The 15,445-nt window shown below is 44.9% G+C and overlaps 1 protein-coding gene across 1 annotated transcript in view; it reads right to left on the reverse strand.

Moving 5' to 3' along the window:
* The window catches only part of LOC140398454 (sterile alpha motif domain-containing protein 14-like), a 495,360-nt gene that overhangs the window by 120,152 nt on the left and 359,763 nt on the right, over nucleotides 1-15,445 (reverse strand). Inside the window, exons 3-4 of the mRNA XM_072487148.1 lie at nucleotides 2,112-2,269; nucleotides 1,211-1,547 (exon numbers count right to left, since the gene is read on the reverse strand). Of these exons, the coding sequence (XP_072343249.1) occupies nucleotides 1,211-1,547; nucleotides 2,112-2,269 (495 nt within the window). The remainder of the gene's footprint in view (nucleotides 1-1,210; nucleotides 1,548-2,111; nucleotides 2,270-15,445) is intronic.

The following is a 15,445-nucleotide window of genomic DNA, read 5'->3' on the forward strand; positions in this document are numbered from 1 at the left end:
GTTACATCCCGTGCTATCCACACAGATAAACGCTGCAATTCCACAGCTGAGAAATCACTACTAATGACTTGCCTGACACGAGACTCTCTACCTTTTCTTTCTCCTATAAAAGGTTTTCATTGTCCTTGAAATAGAGTGTGTACCTATCTCAGTGATGCTTCCCTGGAGGTGCTCCTGCAGGCAATGAGAAGATCGGAACTGTTGACAGGGGGCAGGACGAGGAGTCCAGAAAACCTCATGCAGAAGTGGCTGGAGATGGTTGAGGAAGTTAGCTGCCTCGGGATGACCGCATGTGCATGGGTGCAAAGCCACAAGCTTTTCAATGATCTGGTATGGCCTGGCAAGAGGCACTGATAATAACAAGCTCACAACCCTGCATATCATAAACGGTACTCATGAGGTGAAAGGGGAAGTGGCCGATTCATGCCCAGGTGTGAACAGGGAGCAGTGTCCTCAATGAGATGCAGAGTCACACAAGAGGCCCCTGGCCAGTCACAGTTAATCACCCATTACCAAGACTGAGTGGCCACTTGCAGCTGGTCATTCAGTGACCCGATAACCTACTCAAGGTGCCCCTTGTATTGATAAAAGATCTTCATGCTGCATGAAGCCAAAGGTGGCCCCTGCAAGTGGGGATCATCTTATTCTCACTGTACAGTTGGGCAATTCCCAGGATCGGGTGGAATGTTGGATTAATACTCCACCCAATCGCTTTCCATTGACCTCAGCGAAGAGTAAAATTGGACCTGGTATAAAACCATCAATGCACCCAATCCTGTCTGTTTTCCAACACAAGGGTTAGGTTAAAATTGCCCCCACTCCCCCAAAATCTGTCTTAAACGCTGGACAGACTTGCCAAAAATGAACACATGTTATTCTAAGGGCTTTGTGTCAGTGTTTGAACGTTGCGGATTCTGACAAGGCCACTCTGCCGTAATTATAAGGATGCGATGTCGGAACAGCTCAGGATGTCTTCCTTGACCTGCTATAGCCACTGCCAGGCACTCACAGCAATGTTGCAAAGATAGAGAACCCTATGATATAAATGTGCATTCATACTTGTCCATAGTCCAGCACGCTGGTTCCACATGTATAATTTAAACCATTAGCTTTGTTTTTACTGCTTAATGTATTGTACCATGTTCAGTCCAAATATAAAGACAAAAATATCTCAGTAAGAAACATGACAAGCAAAAGAGAATAACAGCACCTTCACTGTGTTTTTCCGTTCTTCTCTCTCTCCTCATATGAATCGGAGAGGTGTCAGAGCTGTGGCATGATTTGGAGGGAGAACTGGTAGGGGTCAAGCCCAGTGCTTCCTGGGAGGAAGCATCAGTCAGAGACTGGTAACGTGTCATTGCCATTGATGCCTGTTCCCCTTCTTCAAACGTTCTCCTCACTATGTTAACATCGAAAGAGAAGGACGCTGCTCGATGTGAGGGAGATGCTGAAGAGATAGCAGATTCTGAAGATGGGGAAGAGCCCCGCAATGAGGAATGTAAAGGAGATCTCATACTGTGCAGTGGGCTTCCATAACTATCTGTAGCCTAAAATTGTAGAAAGCAAAACAATATAGATTGTAAGCAAAGTGCAACCAGTTTGGTCAACTTGTAAAAAGCTAAATGCCATCCTATTTGGCCTTTATTACCTGGTGCTTAGATGCCATTCCATCACATGCATCTCATTATCTCTGCTTTTTTATTGTCTTGCTTGACCCTTGACTGAAGATTTAGAATCTCATTGGAGTGTTACTCCCTGTGCACATTTCACCATCTCACCCAAAAGCCCATTCTTCATTTGTGAGTCTAAGTAGTGACTGGTAGGAGCCTGTTTTACCATCATGGTAGGTATCAAGGCCCAGTCTAGTATTGTCTCATATTATGTCCATGCACATCAATTTCCAGCAGTGCTTACTCAGCACTAATCAGGACAGTTAAAATACCTCTGCTACTTAGTGGCTGTCAGAGAATAGCTAACTCGCCATCGGTTTGAATTGAACCTGGGATTTGCCAGATGTACAGCTGAACTTCACCTTGCTGTTGCTAAATGACCCATGCTAGGTGATGGAGGGGGGCCTTTTGGTCCTACGGTCAAAGATAAAAATCGCTTACCTTTCTTTCCAAACTGTCATCTCCCTCTGTTGAGCTTATGCTATCACGTAGGCGCGATCTAGATGGCCGCTGCCGCCTTGCCTTAACAGAGAGCTGGGCCCGAGCCTTCTGCAAGCTGCTGTCAAGTCTTTCCGTCTCTGGTATCGCCTCATTAAAATCTGCAGCAATGTCAAATATGCAAATGCTAATAAGAACAGTATTGTTGGTAAGATGAACATTTAACGTTATCCACAGGGAATGACACTAAACCCATTTTTTAAAGTCTGGAATATATAAAATCACATGTCACATCAATTATGAAACATATATGTCAGACTTGTGATGGCCTTTGATCTACGGAGCAAGAACAGGTAGGAAAAATAGTAATTACTTAAAAATCTTTGGAGAACCTGTAATGGTTTTTAATATTGGGGAAAGAATTTCAAGTGTCTGCATCACTTGTAATATTTGCTCAATAAGAAGTACTAGTCCATGTAACCTGGCAACCCTTAACCTGGAAGCACTACCAACAGGAAGGAAGTTAAAATAGGTGAGCCATGGGGTATACCGACAGAAAGAGAGGCAGAAACTGAAGAGCTGGACTGGAGAGCTGAGAATATTCCAGAAGGAAATTCTTGCCGGACCAGGAAGATCACACAGAAGCTGCAGAGAATTGGCCAAGCCCTTGAAGGAAATGGACTGGAATTTTGGTTTGACAAAATATGTGGCTGAAACTGGAACATTACAGGCGGAGTGGACTACTCACTCAGTCAATGGTTAGGGCAGGATTTTCTAGCCCGTTCCCCCAGCAGGATCTTCTGGTCCTGCCGAAGGTGACCTCCATGATGAGCTCCCCAGCAGCGGGGCAGGTGAACTGGGCAAGTCTCTGTCAACTTGGGTGGCACCGGAAGATCCCGCTGGCAGCCAATGACACACCTCCTCCGCTGCTGGAAAACACACCGAGGGGTTGGAGGGAGCGGAAAATCCCAGCCATAGTCCCTGCAGTAACTTCCATTCCACCTGTAATTTATAATTTGTACCAACTGTGATTTTCTTGTCACCTTATATTTAATCTACATTGATTATGATTTGTGTTAAATTAAAAGTTACAGAAAATGACATTTTGTTTGTAATTTCTTCATTTAGATGTCATTGTGCAAAGTTGGTTATGTTTGGATTATGGATCCTCACGGGGATCATAATAGATTACAAAACCAGAATCAAGCTGAAATCTTACTGCAAACTATAGAGTAGTTGCTTTCCACTGAAATGTTAGGAGGCATTTAATGTTTAGTAACGGTAGCATAGTGGTTAGCACAATTGCTTCACAGCTCCAGGGTCCCAGGTTCGATTCCCGGCTTGGGTCACTGTCTGTGCGGAGTCTGCACATTCTCCCCGTGTGTGCGTGGGTTTCCTCCGGGTGCTCCGGTTTCCTCCCACAGTCCAAAGATGTGCAGGTTAGGTGAATTGGCCATGCTAAATTGCCCTTAGTGTCCAAAATTGCCCTTAGTGCCGGGTGGGGTTACTGGGATAGGGTGGAGGTGTGGGCTTGGGTAGGGTGCTCTTTCCAAAGAGCCGGTTCAGACTCGATGGGCCGAATGGCCTCCTTCTGCACTGTAAATTCTATGATCTATGATCTAAACTAATAGGTTAAAGGTTTAAAAGTCACCATGGTACAATTAATTCAATGAACAACATTGCAAAACTTGACTATGAATAGTGTTGGACTATTGCAGGAAATCAATTGTATCATTAATGTCATTCAAGGAAGGGAACCAAGGACTTCTCCATAGTCTGGCCTTCATATGACTCCAGTCCAAAAAATATTTCCTGTTGCATTGGTGAATACACTTCAAGAGTGCTTCATTGTGCCTGTTAAACATTTTGGGAATTGCTGAGGTTGTGAAAGGTCTACATACCAATTTAAGTCTGTTGTTTATTTTTTTATGCAGTCACAGCCTTAAGGAAGTAGAATTGAGCAATAAAAGCTGCCTTGTTAGTTTTTCTCTGATTCCAAGGAAATTAAATTGTAGAAAAATCTAGCATTACCCAATTTTCACTGAGAATGTTTCTAGTCTGATTGGTTAAGGAATAGACTATTGTTTATTCTGTTCACACATGTTCCAGAACCCCGTAGAAGATGCAGAGATTAAATGAATTTCTAATCACCTCAAGTCCCATGGAAAGTCTATGGATGAATGTAATAAATAATGAGTACCGTTTGCTGGCTGCTGACAAGTAAATTCCACCCAATCTGTTCCAGGAGAGGGTAAGATGCTTTTACATTAAAGCAAGCAATATTAGGATAAACACCTGAGGAATAAACTAATTGCATTCAAGATCCTTGCAGCACTCAAAGTAGTAACATTATTAATATCAAAGTAACATACCCACAAGAAAATGGTAGACAAGAGATTGAGCTAAGAGGTTGTACAATGTTTCACACAGACATGACTGTCAAGCTAAGTGCAGGGCAGCTATCATTTATAAGGGCTGGCATAACAGCATTTCAAAAGGATGAACAGGCACAATTTATGTTAAGAGTTAGCAAAGATGAGAGCTCCATAATAAAAAATAATGATTGGTTCTAGTCACTAGCTCAGGGCTAAGAGTATCCCCGTGCACTTCTAATAACCGCACAGCCAAGCATGGCTATGAGACGGCCAGAATGGAACTACACACTGTATAAGCGTGGAATGGAATGGAAACTTAGGAGCAATACTGGTAGACTGCAGAACTGTACTCCAAGCTGAATCAATGCACTCAGGAGTAGAGGGAAAAAGTAAGTAGGAAAAAGAAAGAATGCAAAGTAATATTTACAGCAGGAAGAGGGACAAGTTGTGTTTCTATGAAACATGCATCTAGATTTAATAAGGAACACATGAAAACAAAGGACAAGGACTCAAAACTGCAGCCTTGTTCATTGCCCTCAAGTTCTAAGAATACTAAATCATCCTTCATTGTTTTTTTCTCTTTTGATCTTGATGAAAAACGTGTATGTCATGTGATCAAAATATCATACATGACAACAAATACCCTATAACAGTATATTTTTCAATAAAACACACCATTAAATATTTTACTGTTGGAAAAGGATTTAAATAAGGTAAATTATATTCAATAGCTGACATTTAACACAGCAGATCAGGCAAATTCAATGGCCTTATGCATTTTGAAGTAAAGCCACGCATCAGTTTATGATTTAGCTATTATTACATATCGGCGACTGTTGTCACTTGATTATAGGTCACAGTTGGATGATTAATGAGCAGACCACGGAGTTAATAGGTTAAAAGCTGACTTCAATCACTGGGAATTCAAAAAGAATTTAGTGAAACAGCTTGCTCCTATTAGCAATAATGGATGCTCTTTGGCCTCAAGAAGAAGAATCTGTACATACCATTCCTGAGAACATAAAATTCATTGGAAATAACATGGCTAGAAATGGCTAATGTGACGGCAATCTTCACGAAAGGTCAAAAGGCACGAACCTGGAAATGACAGGTTGGCTACCTTGACAGTGAAAGACAGAAATGAGAGCCAACTTCAGCTCATTAAAAAAACAGGCCATGCTCAATATATTTATTGGAATGGTTTCAGAATGCAACTAAACTAGTGGATGAAGAGAAAAGTTTCATGATGTTGTATGTCTCAGTTTTAAATATATATATGGACAAATTCCAACCAAGATATCCAGAAACGGGGAAATGGAAAATTGGTTGGCATGTTAGACAAAGAAAGTGAAGAGTCGTCTTGATTAGGAATTCATTTAGATGGATATTGTTTACATCAATGTCGTGTGGAAATTTAACCTTTGACCTCTGCCTGACAATTGTCACTTATGTCAACTAAGAGATTTCACTTACAAATAAATAATTTGAAGGGATTTACATAAAATTAGGTTCCAAGAGGAATGATGGTAAATCGTTTTTAACACTGACAAATAACAGATGATCTTTGGCCCTTCCACTGCAATACTGCTAGAAGAGCTTCAGATTAGACTGGGTCTGAAAGCTCCCATGCTGAGGAGGGGCCCATGCTCATCTCAAACTAGGCCACCAACACATGAAGCAACAGGCACCATCAAAGCCAGGAATTCCCGAGTCGCTGGCTTTTACAAACATCCAGTGGCTTAGGGGCTGGTTTAGCTCAGTGGGCTAAACAGCTGGCTTGTAATGCAGAACAAGGCCAGCAGCGTGGGTTCAATTCCCGTACCGGCCTCCCCGAACAGGCGCCGGAATGTGGCAATTAGTGCCCTTTCACAGTAACTTCATTGAAGCCTACTTGTGACAATAAGTGATTATTATATTACATTATTATTATTGCCGAGTTAAAGATAGGCCGACATCGAACCGCTGAATGATGGCAGTGGATCTCAGCTGAGGATTCAGGCTAAGACTATGGTTCACAGGCCAACCATAAAGGAATGTGCCTTTTTAAAAATTGATTAAATGTACCTTCCTTAGAAAGGGTTCAATTGGAGTCGTTAACAGGTTCTGAAACTAGCAACTCCAACCTGCCCCGCCCCCTCCCCGAACCCAGCATATTTACCCTTTAATTTGTGACTCATTGACCCAGTGACATGTACCATTGGTACATCAATCAAACGACCTCCCATCGACCCTGTGAATTTACACCGGGATGCACATCCTTGCAGTGTATGGCCCAAGAACAGAAATAGGAGATGGGAGGGAAAGTTTTTGTGCTATGTGTACAATTATTGTAAATTTTTGCTGTGATTAGATTTAGTAAAATTTTCCCTAATCCCTTAATGAGAGCGAAAGGTTGTATTTGATTTGCCTTGATTCATTCATGGGATGTCGGAATCACTGGAAAGTCCAACAATTGTTGTCCATCCTTTGAGGAGGTGACTAATCATTATAGCAAAATACTGCAGATGCTGGAATTCTTAAATAAAAACAGAAAATGCTGGAAATAGTCAGCGGGTCAGGCACGATCCGTGGAGGGTTTACGTTTCAGGTCAATGGCCATCCATCATTCATGATTAATCGTCAGTTCACGGATTATTTGTAACACCGACACAATCTGAAACAGGAATTTTATAACAGAGGGCCAAAGTTTACATATTGATGAATTGAATATAAAACAAAGGAACCAATATACTGAAGTGATAGGGAAAAGGAGAGTGACAACAAATGAAGTACTCTAGGTTTGGTCAAACGTAAATGGCTAGATGGGGTTACACGAATAGAGTGGGGGAGTGGGCCTAGGTTGGGTGCTCTTTCAGGGGTCGGATGGCCTACTTCTGCACCAGAGGAATTCTAAAAAAGGAGGCGGCACGGTGGCACAGTGGTTAGCATTGCTGCCTCACAGCGGCAGGGACCTGGGTTCAATTCCATTCGTGGGTGGCTGTGTGGAGTTGGTACATTCTCCCTGTGTCTGCATGGATTTCCTTCGGGTGCTCCGGTTTCCTCCCATAGTCCAAAGGTGTACAGGTTAGGTGGATTGGCCACACTAAATTGTACCTTAGTGTCCAAAAAGGTAGGCGAGGTTACTGAGTTACTGGGATGGGTGTTCTTTTGGAGGGTTGGTGCAGTCTCGATGGGCCGAATGGCCTCCTTCTGCACTGTAGGGATCCTATTCCATTCCGTTCTATAAATTTATTGTCTGTTGGGCAGCATGAATACTTGTGTATTTCCTTTACCTTCAGAATTAAAAGCAAGATGAGAGATTATTTCAATTTTGTCACGAAAAGGAAGATTGATGGGGAAATGATTTAATTGTTTAGAATAATGAAGGGAACTGATAAGCTGAGAAGTTAAAAATTCAATCTATAGAATTACAACAAAATGGATATCAGAAATTAAGATGCGGGGGTGGGGGGGTGGGGGGGGTGTGGGGGGTGGGGGGAGAGGGCTGTTTTGTGTTTTCTTGTTGCCAGTGTAACTGGGACAAAGTCCTCGAGCACCGAGGCAGGCTGTACCTAGCAGTCCAGCCCCTGTGGTTGCCTCTGCAGCATTATTAGGGCCCAACGCCTATAAATAACTATCCTCTCACCCTCACCCTCTGGAACAAAAATCTGAGGGTCCAGGGCACAATTCCATCACCACCACCAAGTCAGGTTTGCGAAGTCGGGACGGGAATTTTCCTGACTGCACTCTCGACTCATGAGTGCAAATTTAGACCTCAGCTCCGAGAATCACTTGAGCATAGCATACATACATGATTCTCCGCTCGTGTTGACGCCAACAGAGAATCCGTGGACTATTGCGACAGAAAAATTGGCGCCGCACCTGCACCAATTCCGCTACCGTTGAGGGGCTAGCACCAGTGCCGCCTGGAACACCATCGATTCCCAGGGAAAACAGTGCGGGATTCTCCAGGTCTGTGGTCGACACTCAGAGGGCTGACAAGCTGTAGCTGCATTACACTCCCCACACACACACTTATCGAAGCCAAAAAGATGGGACAGGTTGTGCTGGAGCGCCCATACAGTTGATGGGTCAGAGGGAACCCAGGGTGTGCCCCGGGGGGGCGGGGGGGGGGGGGGGGCACACCTATACGACCCATGGCACTAGGTTTAAAGCAGGCTGTCACATACCCGTCCACACCGACCCCACAGCCCACCTCCTGGCCACCCCCCACTTCTCCCCCCGGGCCTGGCAGAAGCTCCCCGTCCAACGGCGTGACTGTCAGCAAAGTATGGCGATGTTGGACACTGCCCGTACACTCTCTCTCTCTCTCAGCAGCCACAAAGCACAATTTTTGAAAGCACAAGTGGACTGCGCCGTCGAGAATTCAGCCAGTCGGAGCTGGAGAATCGCGGGTGGGCCCACTAATTATATGCAAACGGTTTAAAGTACACGCTGAGTGAAACGCATTGACGCCGCTTTTGAGGTGACGGAGAATCAAGATTTGGCATCAAACTGGTGCCTGTCACGATTTTGCCGTCGGAAGCTAGTCTCCACCCGATCGCACTTCCCAATTTTGGTGTCGGCTAATGGAAAATCCTGCCCGTTCTTTTGAACTATAGAGTGTTCGCAGTGAAACTCATGCCTAAAATATCTGTTCATCACTGGCTGAATTATTCAGCTCATTTAAAAACCTGTATTCTTTCTATCAGACAAAGTAATTTTTGCTCATTTTCTTTAATTCTAGAACACATTCTACCATCAACAAAACACATTCAAAATGGAGGGGGGTGGTCCGAGGGGGAGAAGAGCATCGGGTGTCGCTATATGCGGATAACCTGTTGCTGTACGTGGCGGATCCAATGGAGGGGATGGTGGAGGTCATGCAGACTCTAAGGGAGTTTGGGGAGTTTTCGGGCTATAAGCTCAATGTAGGGAAGAGTGAGCTCTTTGTATTACAGGCGGGGGACCAAGAAAGAGGGATAGGGGACCTACCGCTGAGGAGGGCGGAGGGGAGCTTTCGGTATCTGGGGATCCAGGTAGCCAGGAGTTGGGGGACCCTACATAAACTGAATCTGACGAGGTTGGTGGAGCAAATGGAGGAGGATTTCAAAAGATTGGACATGTTACCGCTCTCACTGGCGGGTAGAGTGCAGTCGGTAAAAATGGTGGTCCTTCCGAGGTTTCTGTTTGTGTTTCAGTGCCTTCCCATCGTGATCACTAAGGCCTTTTTTAAGAGAGTAGGCAGGAGTATTATGGGGTTTGTGTGGGCGAATAAGACCCCGAGAGTAACGAGAGGGTTCCTGGAACGCAGTATGGACCGAGGAGGGTTGGCGCTGCCAAACCTGGGGAGCTACTACTGGGCAGCAAATGTGGTGATGATCCGCAAGTCGGTCATGGAGGGAGAGGGGGCGGCATGGAAGAGGATGGAGATGGCGCCCTGTAAAGGAACGAGCCTGGGGGCATTGGTGACGGCACCGCTGCCACTCTCGCCGCCAAAGTATACAACGGGCCCGGTGGTGGCGGCAACGCTAAGGATCTGGGGCCAGTGGAGACGGCACCGGGGTGCAATGGGAGCATCGGTGTGGTCCCCGATCAGGGGTAACCACTGGTTTGTCCCGGGGAAGATGGACGTGGGGTTCCAGAGCTGGCATCGGGCGGGGATTGGATGAATGGGGGACCTGTTCATCGACGGGACATTTGCGAGCCTAGGGGCACTGGAGGAGAAGTTCAAGTTACCCCCGGGAAATGCCTTTAGATATATGCAGGTGAGGGCTTTTGTGAGGCGACAGGTGAGGGAATTCCCGTTGCTACCGAGAAGTTCAAGATAGGGTGATCTCGGGTATATGGGTCGGGGAGGGCAAGGTGTCGGAAATACACCAGGAGTTGAAAGAAGAGGGGGAAGCGCTGGTAGAAGAGTTGAAGGGTAAATGGGAGGAGGAGATGGGGGAGGAGATCGAGGAAGGTCTGTGGGCTGATGCCCTAGGTAGGGTTAATTCCTCCTCCTCGTGTGCCAGGCTCAGCCTGATACAATTTAAGGTGGTCCACAGAGCGCACTTGACGGGGGCGAGGTTGAGTAGGTTCTTTGGGGTAGAGGACAGATGTGGAAGGTGCTCAGGGAGCCCGGCGAACCATGTCCATATGTTTTGGTCATGCCGGCACTGGAGGGGCTCTGGAGAGGAGTGGCGGGAGCAATATCTCAGGTGGTGAAAGTCCGGGTCAAGCCAAGCTGGGGGCTAGCAATATTTGGAGTAGTGGACGAACCGGGAGTGCAGGAGGCGAAAGAGGCCGGTATTCTGGCCTTTGCGTCCCTAGTAGCCCGGCGAAGGATCTTGCTAATGTGGAAGGAGGCGAAGCCCCCCAGCCTGGAGGCCTGGATAAATGATATGGCTGGGTTTATAAAGTTGGGGAGGATTAAGTTTGCCTCGAGAGGGTCTGCGCAGGGGTTCTACAGGCGGTGGCAACCGTTCCTAGACTATCTCGCGGAGCGTTAGAGGAAGGTCGGTCAGCAGCAGCAGCAATCTTGGGGGAGGGGGGGAGGGGGTGGAGGGGACGTCCTTGGAGGGCGGGGGCGGGGGGTAAAGGGGGGACTGCCTGGGAGGGTGGATGAGCAAGAGATAACATGAAGGGTTGGGGAAACTGGCACGTACGGGTGAGGGCCAGTGTACAAAGCTGTGTAAATATATCATTTTGCCATGTATATATCTTGCTCTGCGCGATTTCTCGTTTTTTTTTTGTTACGGTGGGGGGGGGGGGGGGGGGGTTATAGTTTGTAAGGGAGAAAAATTGTGTTAAAAAACTTTAATAAATATATATATTTTTAAAAACACATTCAAAGTATCTGTTGGATATCATTTACTTAACAAAATAAATCTCTACTGTATTACCCTCGCAATTTTGATATGGTATCTCATTTAAACAGGTCTGCTTATTGAATATGTATTTTATTCAATTTAAAACAATAAAATGCTCACTTGATTCACGTGAAAGTCCTTCCAATAAACCATAGCATTTTATTTGACTGTGGGGCATGAGTGGGCAGCACATTACAACCGAGTCCAGTGGTACCCTTACACAATATTCACACGTGCTCTCCAAGCGCCATTGAGTAGTGTTCAGTGTTAAGATCACTAAACTCCCTAAGATGGTTATGTTTTAAACTTTCCCTTTTAATTTTAGATAAAACTGAATGCCTTGGAATGGAGGTGGCAGTGTGAAGTTGCGCTGAACTCTGCCAGCAATAAGCCCATGTGACCTGGTTGCCATGGGAACAGTGGGCCCAGGTCAAAACCTATTTAAAATCAGGTGTGAGTTTTAACACTGGCCATAAAGGAGGAAACCTTACTGCTCTGGACCTACAGACTCTCAGAGTCATAGAAACTGAAGGAGAAGAAGACCCTCAACAAGTGCTGCTATGCCAGGCAAAAGAAAAGGAACGCATTTGGGGGTCAACCACCAAGTGACTGGCTATTGTGGCTAGAACTCAGGTTTGAGAAACCAAGTATTGTGAAAAGTTAGAGACCATGGAATCACCAGAGGGAACCTTGCCACACCAAGTCCATTCACAGAGGACTTTGTTTAAAAGGACACTGGAAGATTTTGTTTGATGAAGTAAGTAAAAGGTATCCTGTGAATTCCAAGAGGAAAAAGTTACATATCTATGGAGGGTGCAGTACCATGTACAAACACAAGGTGGGGTTTTTTGGTTGTGTAAACAAATTACTACAGGATACCTTTTTTGTAGTTTATTCATTTATTAAGTAATGTTTACTTTTTAGTAGTGTTACATTTTTAAACTGAAGTAAGTAAAAATGCCATTATAGCTACCGGGAGCAATTTCCAATCATGTATGTCCTGCCAATCTCCTTGTGGATTATGACCCAACTGAAAAAGCCATAGATTTTTGGTTGAGCAGGACACATGTCTGGTAAAGAGAAAACTTCATACAGTGTTCACTTTTCAGAATAAAATGACAATTATATTTGCTGAACAAGTTATATTTTTGATTGCTTTCAGCATGTCCAGAATGTGTGATGGGCACGTTTTAAATCTTCCAGCTGGCTAAATGAAAATGAACAGACCCCCAAATAAATAGCACTTGCTCATTTACTTGACTAACCAATCAAATGACGTCTGACAGACTGCTACAAATACACAATGCTATTTCAAAGCGGGGCAGCACGGTAGCATTGTGGATAGCACAATTGCTTCACAGCTCCAGGGTCCCAGGTTAGATTCCGGCTTGGGTCACTGTCTGTGCGGAGTCTGCACATCCTCCCCGTGTGTGCGTGGGTTTCCTCCGGGTGCTCCGGTTTCCTCCCACAGTCCAAAGATATGCAGGTTAGGTGGATTGGCTATGATAAATTGCCCTTAGTGTCCAAAATTGCCCTTAGTGTTGGGTGGGGTTACTGGGTTATGGGGATAGGGTGGAGGTGTTGACCTTGGGTAGGGTGCTCTTTCCAAGAGCCGGTGCAAACTCGATGGGCTGAATGGCCTCCTTCTGCACTGTAAATTCTATGATAATCTATGATAAGGCAGCACATCATATTTATGCTTCCTGTTCCTTCAGTAAACTCCTGCAGTCAATGATCTACGCAGTTAGTGCTGGCTGCAATCATACTCCTTAAAAGGGTCACAAGAAGTCAAAGAAAGAAAGCTTTATAAAGTTTTTATTTGGCTTGCTCCTCCTGGCTATCCAGCCAAACTACATGTGACTGCCAGCCTGCATCATTGTCGAATCGTCTCCGACCACTTCCATGCCACTTGACTTCCTGAATCTATGGGAAAATTATGCTAGGTTCAGACTAGTGGGTCTAATTAGTGCCCATAGCTCACCACTGTGACACAGTGAGGTCTGAGCATCAAGTTTGCAAGATTCTTGGCTCTCTGTTTTTGGTCACAGGGATTGTTTCCTGTGTCCATTTGATGTCGATATCTGACCCAAGCCAAGTTCTAACCCAAAGTGTTTCTGAGTCGGATGTCTGCTAGTGTGGCAATTCTTATAACACAGGATTACATAGGATCTATGGCACACAAATCGGTCATTTGGCTGGCTTTTATGGTGTTCCACTCAAGGTTCTTCCCATCTTTCCTCATCTACATCGACCATTGTAACCATCTCTTTCCTTCTCCGTCTTTGATAATTACAGGAGACGCGGAGTAAAAGGCCAAACTGGTTTATTTTAAACTGAAAATGAAGCAGCTACCATGGCACACAAAACAAACGTCCCAACCCAGGACTATTGGAACTGCTGGTCTGGGTCTGGGAGCTACATTTAAAGGTCCCGCTAAGGAGCCCGAGCCCAGCGGGCCTCCCCCCCTCACCACGGGAACGCGTATTCTACGAAGCCCACGGGGAGATACTCACGAGTGTTATCACTACCCTCATTAGGTTGTCTAGCTCCCCTGAAATACGGCTATACTATTCATGGGTAGAGCTCCACCATACCCATTCTTTGGGTAAAGAGGTTCTTTTGAATTCCCTATTGGATCCCTTGGTGACTATTTTATATTGGTGGCCTCTAGTTAAGCTCTTCCCACAAGAGGAAATGTTCCCCCTGTAGCCACTCTATTTAAACCATTATAATTTTAAAGGCCCCCGTTAGGTCACCCCTCTGCCTTATTTTTTCCCGAGAAGAAATAATCTGCCTTTCAATCCTTTCCTGGTATATACAACACTCCTCCTCTGATAGGCATATCAGGTTTTGTTGCTTCAAGACCCAATCTGGCGTGGGTTCACTGTGGTAGCAAAACCTGTGAGGAGCCTGCCAACTAAAACGTTCTCAGGAACCAGGTGGCCCTCCTTTATGCTGATGCACTCTCACAGGTACAAGAGTAACCAAGCACAATGGAGTGGGGTGATGAAATAATGTGGGCATGCTGTTATTAGGAGTAATAACATCCAGTAAGTGGACTGGTTTTCTCCTGTTCCTGGCCTCTGTGTTTACTGATCTGCAGTTGGGTGCAACATTTTGTACTTGTTATGGGTCCCGGACTACAGAACCCCAAAGTGTTTCATGGAGTTCAACCGACCCACAACTTTTAATAGATTGTGGTGTGGGAAGCACACGGCGTACTCTCTCGGTGTGATACAGCAATTATGGACAAATGGTATTTAAAACAAAACAATGTTTATTCTGTAAACTCAATTTAACCTTTAAAAAAACAAACATTGAATATCTTAACACCCATTACTTCAAAGATAACCCCAAAAGACTACAACACTAAATAATCCTTCAAACTGTTCCTTTAAACATCTAAAAGACTTCAACCTTCAAAAACAGACATGAGGTGACATTCAATATATTTATAGTCTTTGGATTTGCAGACATCAACAGACCAGCTCTCAGCAAGCTCTGTGTTTTCTTCTTGCAGCTCTCAGCAAAACACACAGACTCTCCCAGCTTTCTCCTCAAACTGAAACCAAAAGCAGATGTGAGCTCAGCTCCCCCCCCCACCCTCTGACATCACTTCAGTCATATGATCAGCTCCATTTCTTAAAGGTACATTGCTTAAACATCCATTTCTTAAAGGTACTCTCACATGACATACTAGTGTCATCAACAAAATGGTCAATTATAATTGGACAAGTTGACGTATTATCCTGTCGAAGCAGAAGGTTACACGGCGGCTGAAACCTCCTTGGAGTCTGAATATTCTGGGAAGACCTAGGTTGGTGACAAGGGGAGGTAAAGTGCAAATTTCACTGAAGGATACTCTTTATGCATGCAAACCTCACATGAGGTAGATAGAATGCTTCGCATTGAAACTTTATCGGCACTTTGTCAATTATTCCAAAAGTCTTTTGTGTTCCAAAAACATGTTTCTTTTATAATTTAAGCCCCAACGAGCAGGATTACTCCCCTTATAGATGAAGTTGATCTCCACCTCTGGCCTGTTGCTTCCTGTTCCTTGACCTACAAACCAGGGTTCATAATTCAAGGGAGCGGTGAGTAAATCTGCCCTCAAAACGTTACAAATAGC

Source organism: Scyliorhinus torazame, chromosome 21 (genome assembly GCF_047496885.1).
Source record: "Scyliorhinus torazame isolate Kashiwa2021f chromosome 21, sScyTor2.1, whole genome shotgun sequence".
Classification (NCBI taxonomy): domain Eukaryota; kingdom Metazoa; phylum Chordata; class Chondrichthyes; order Carcharhiniformes; family Scyliorhinidae; genus Scyliorhinus; species Scyliorhinus torazame.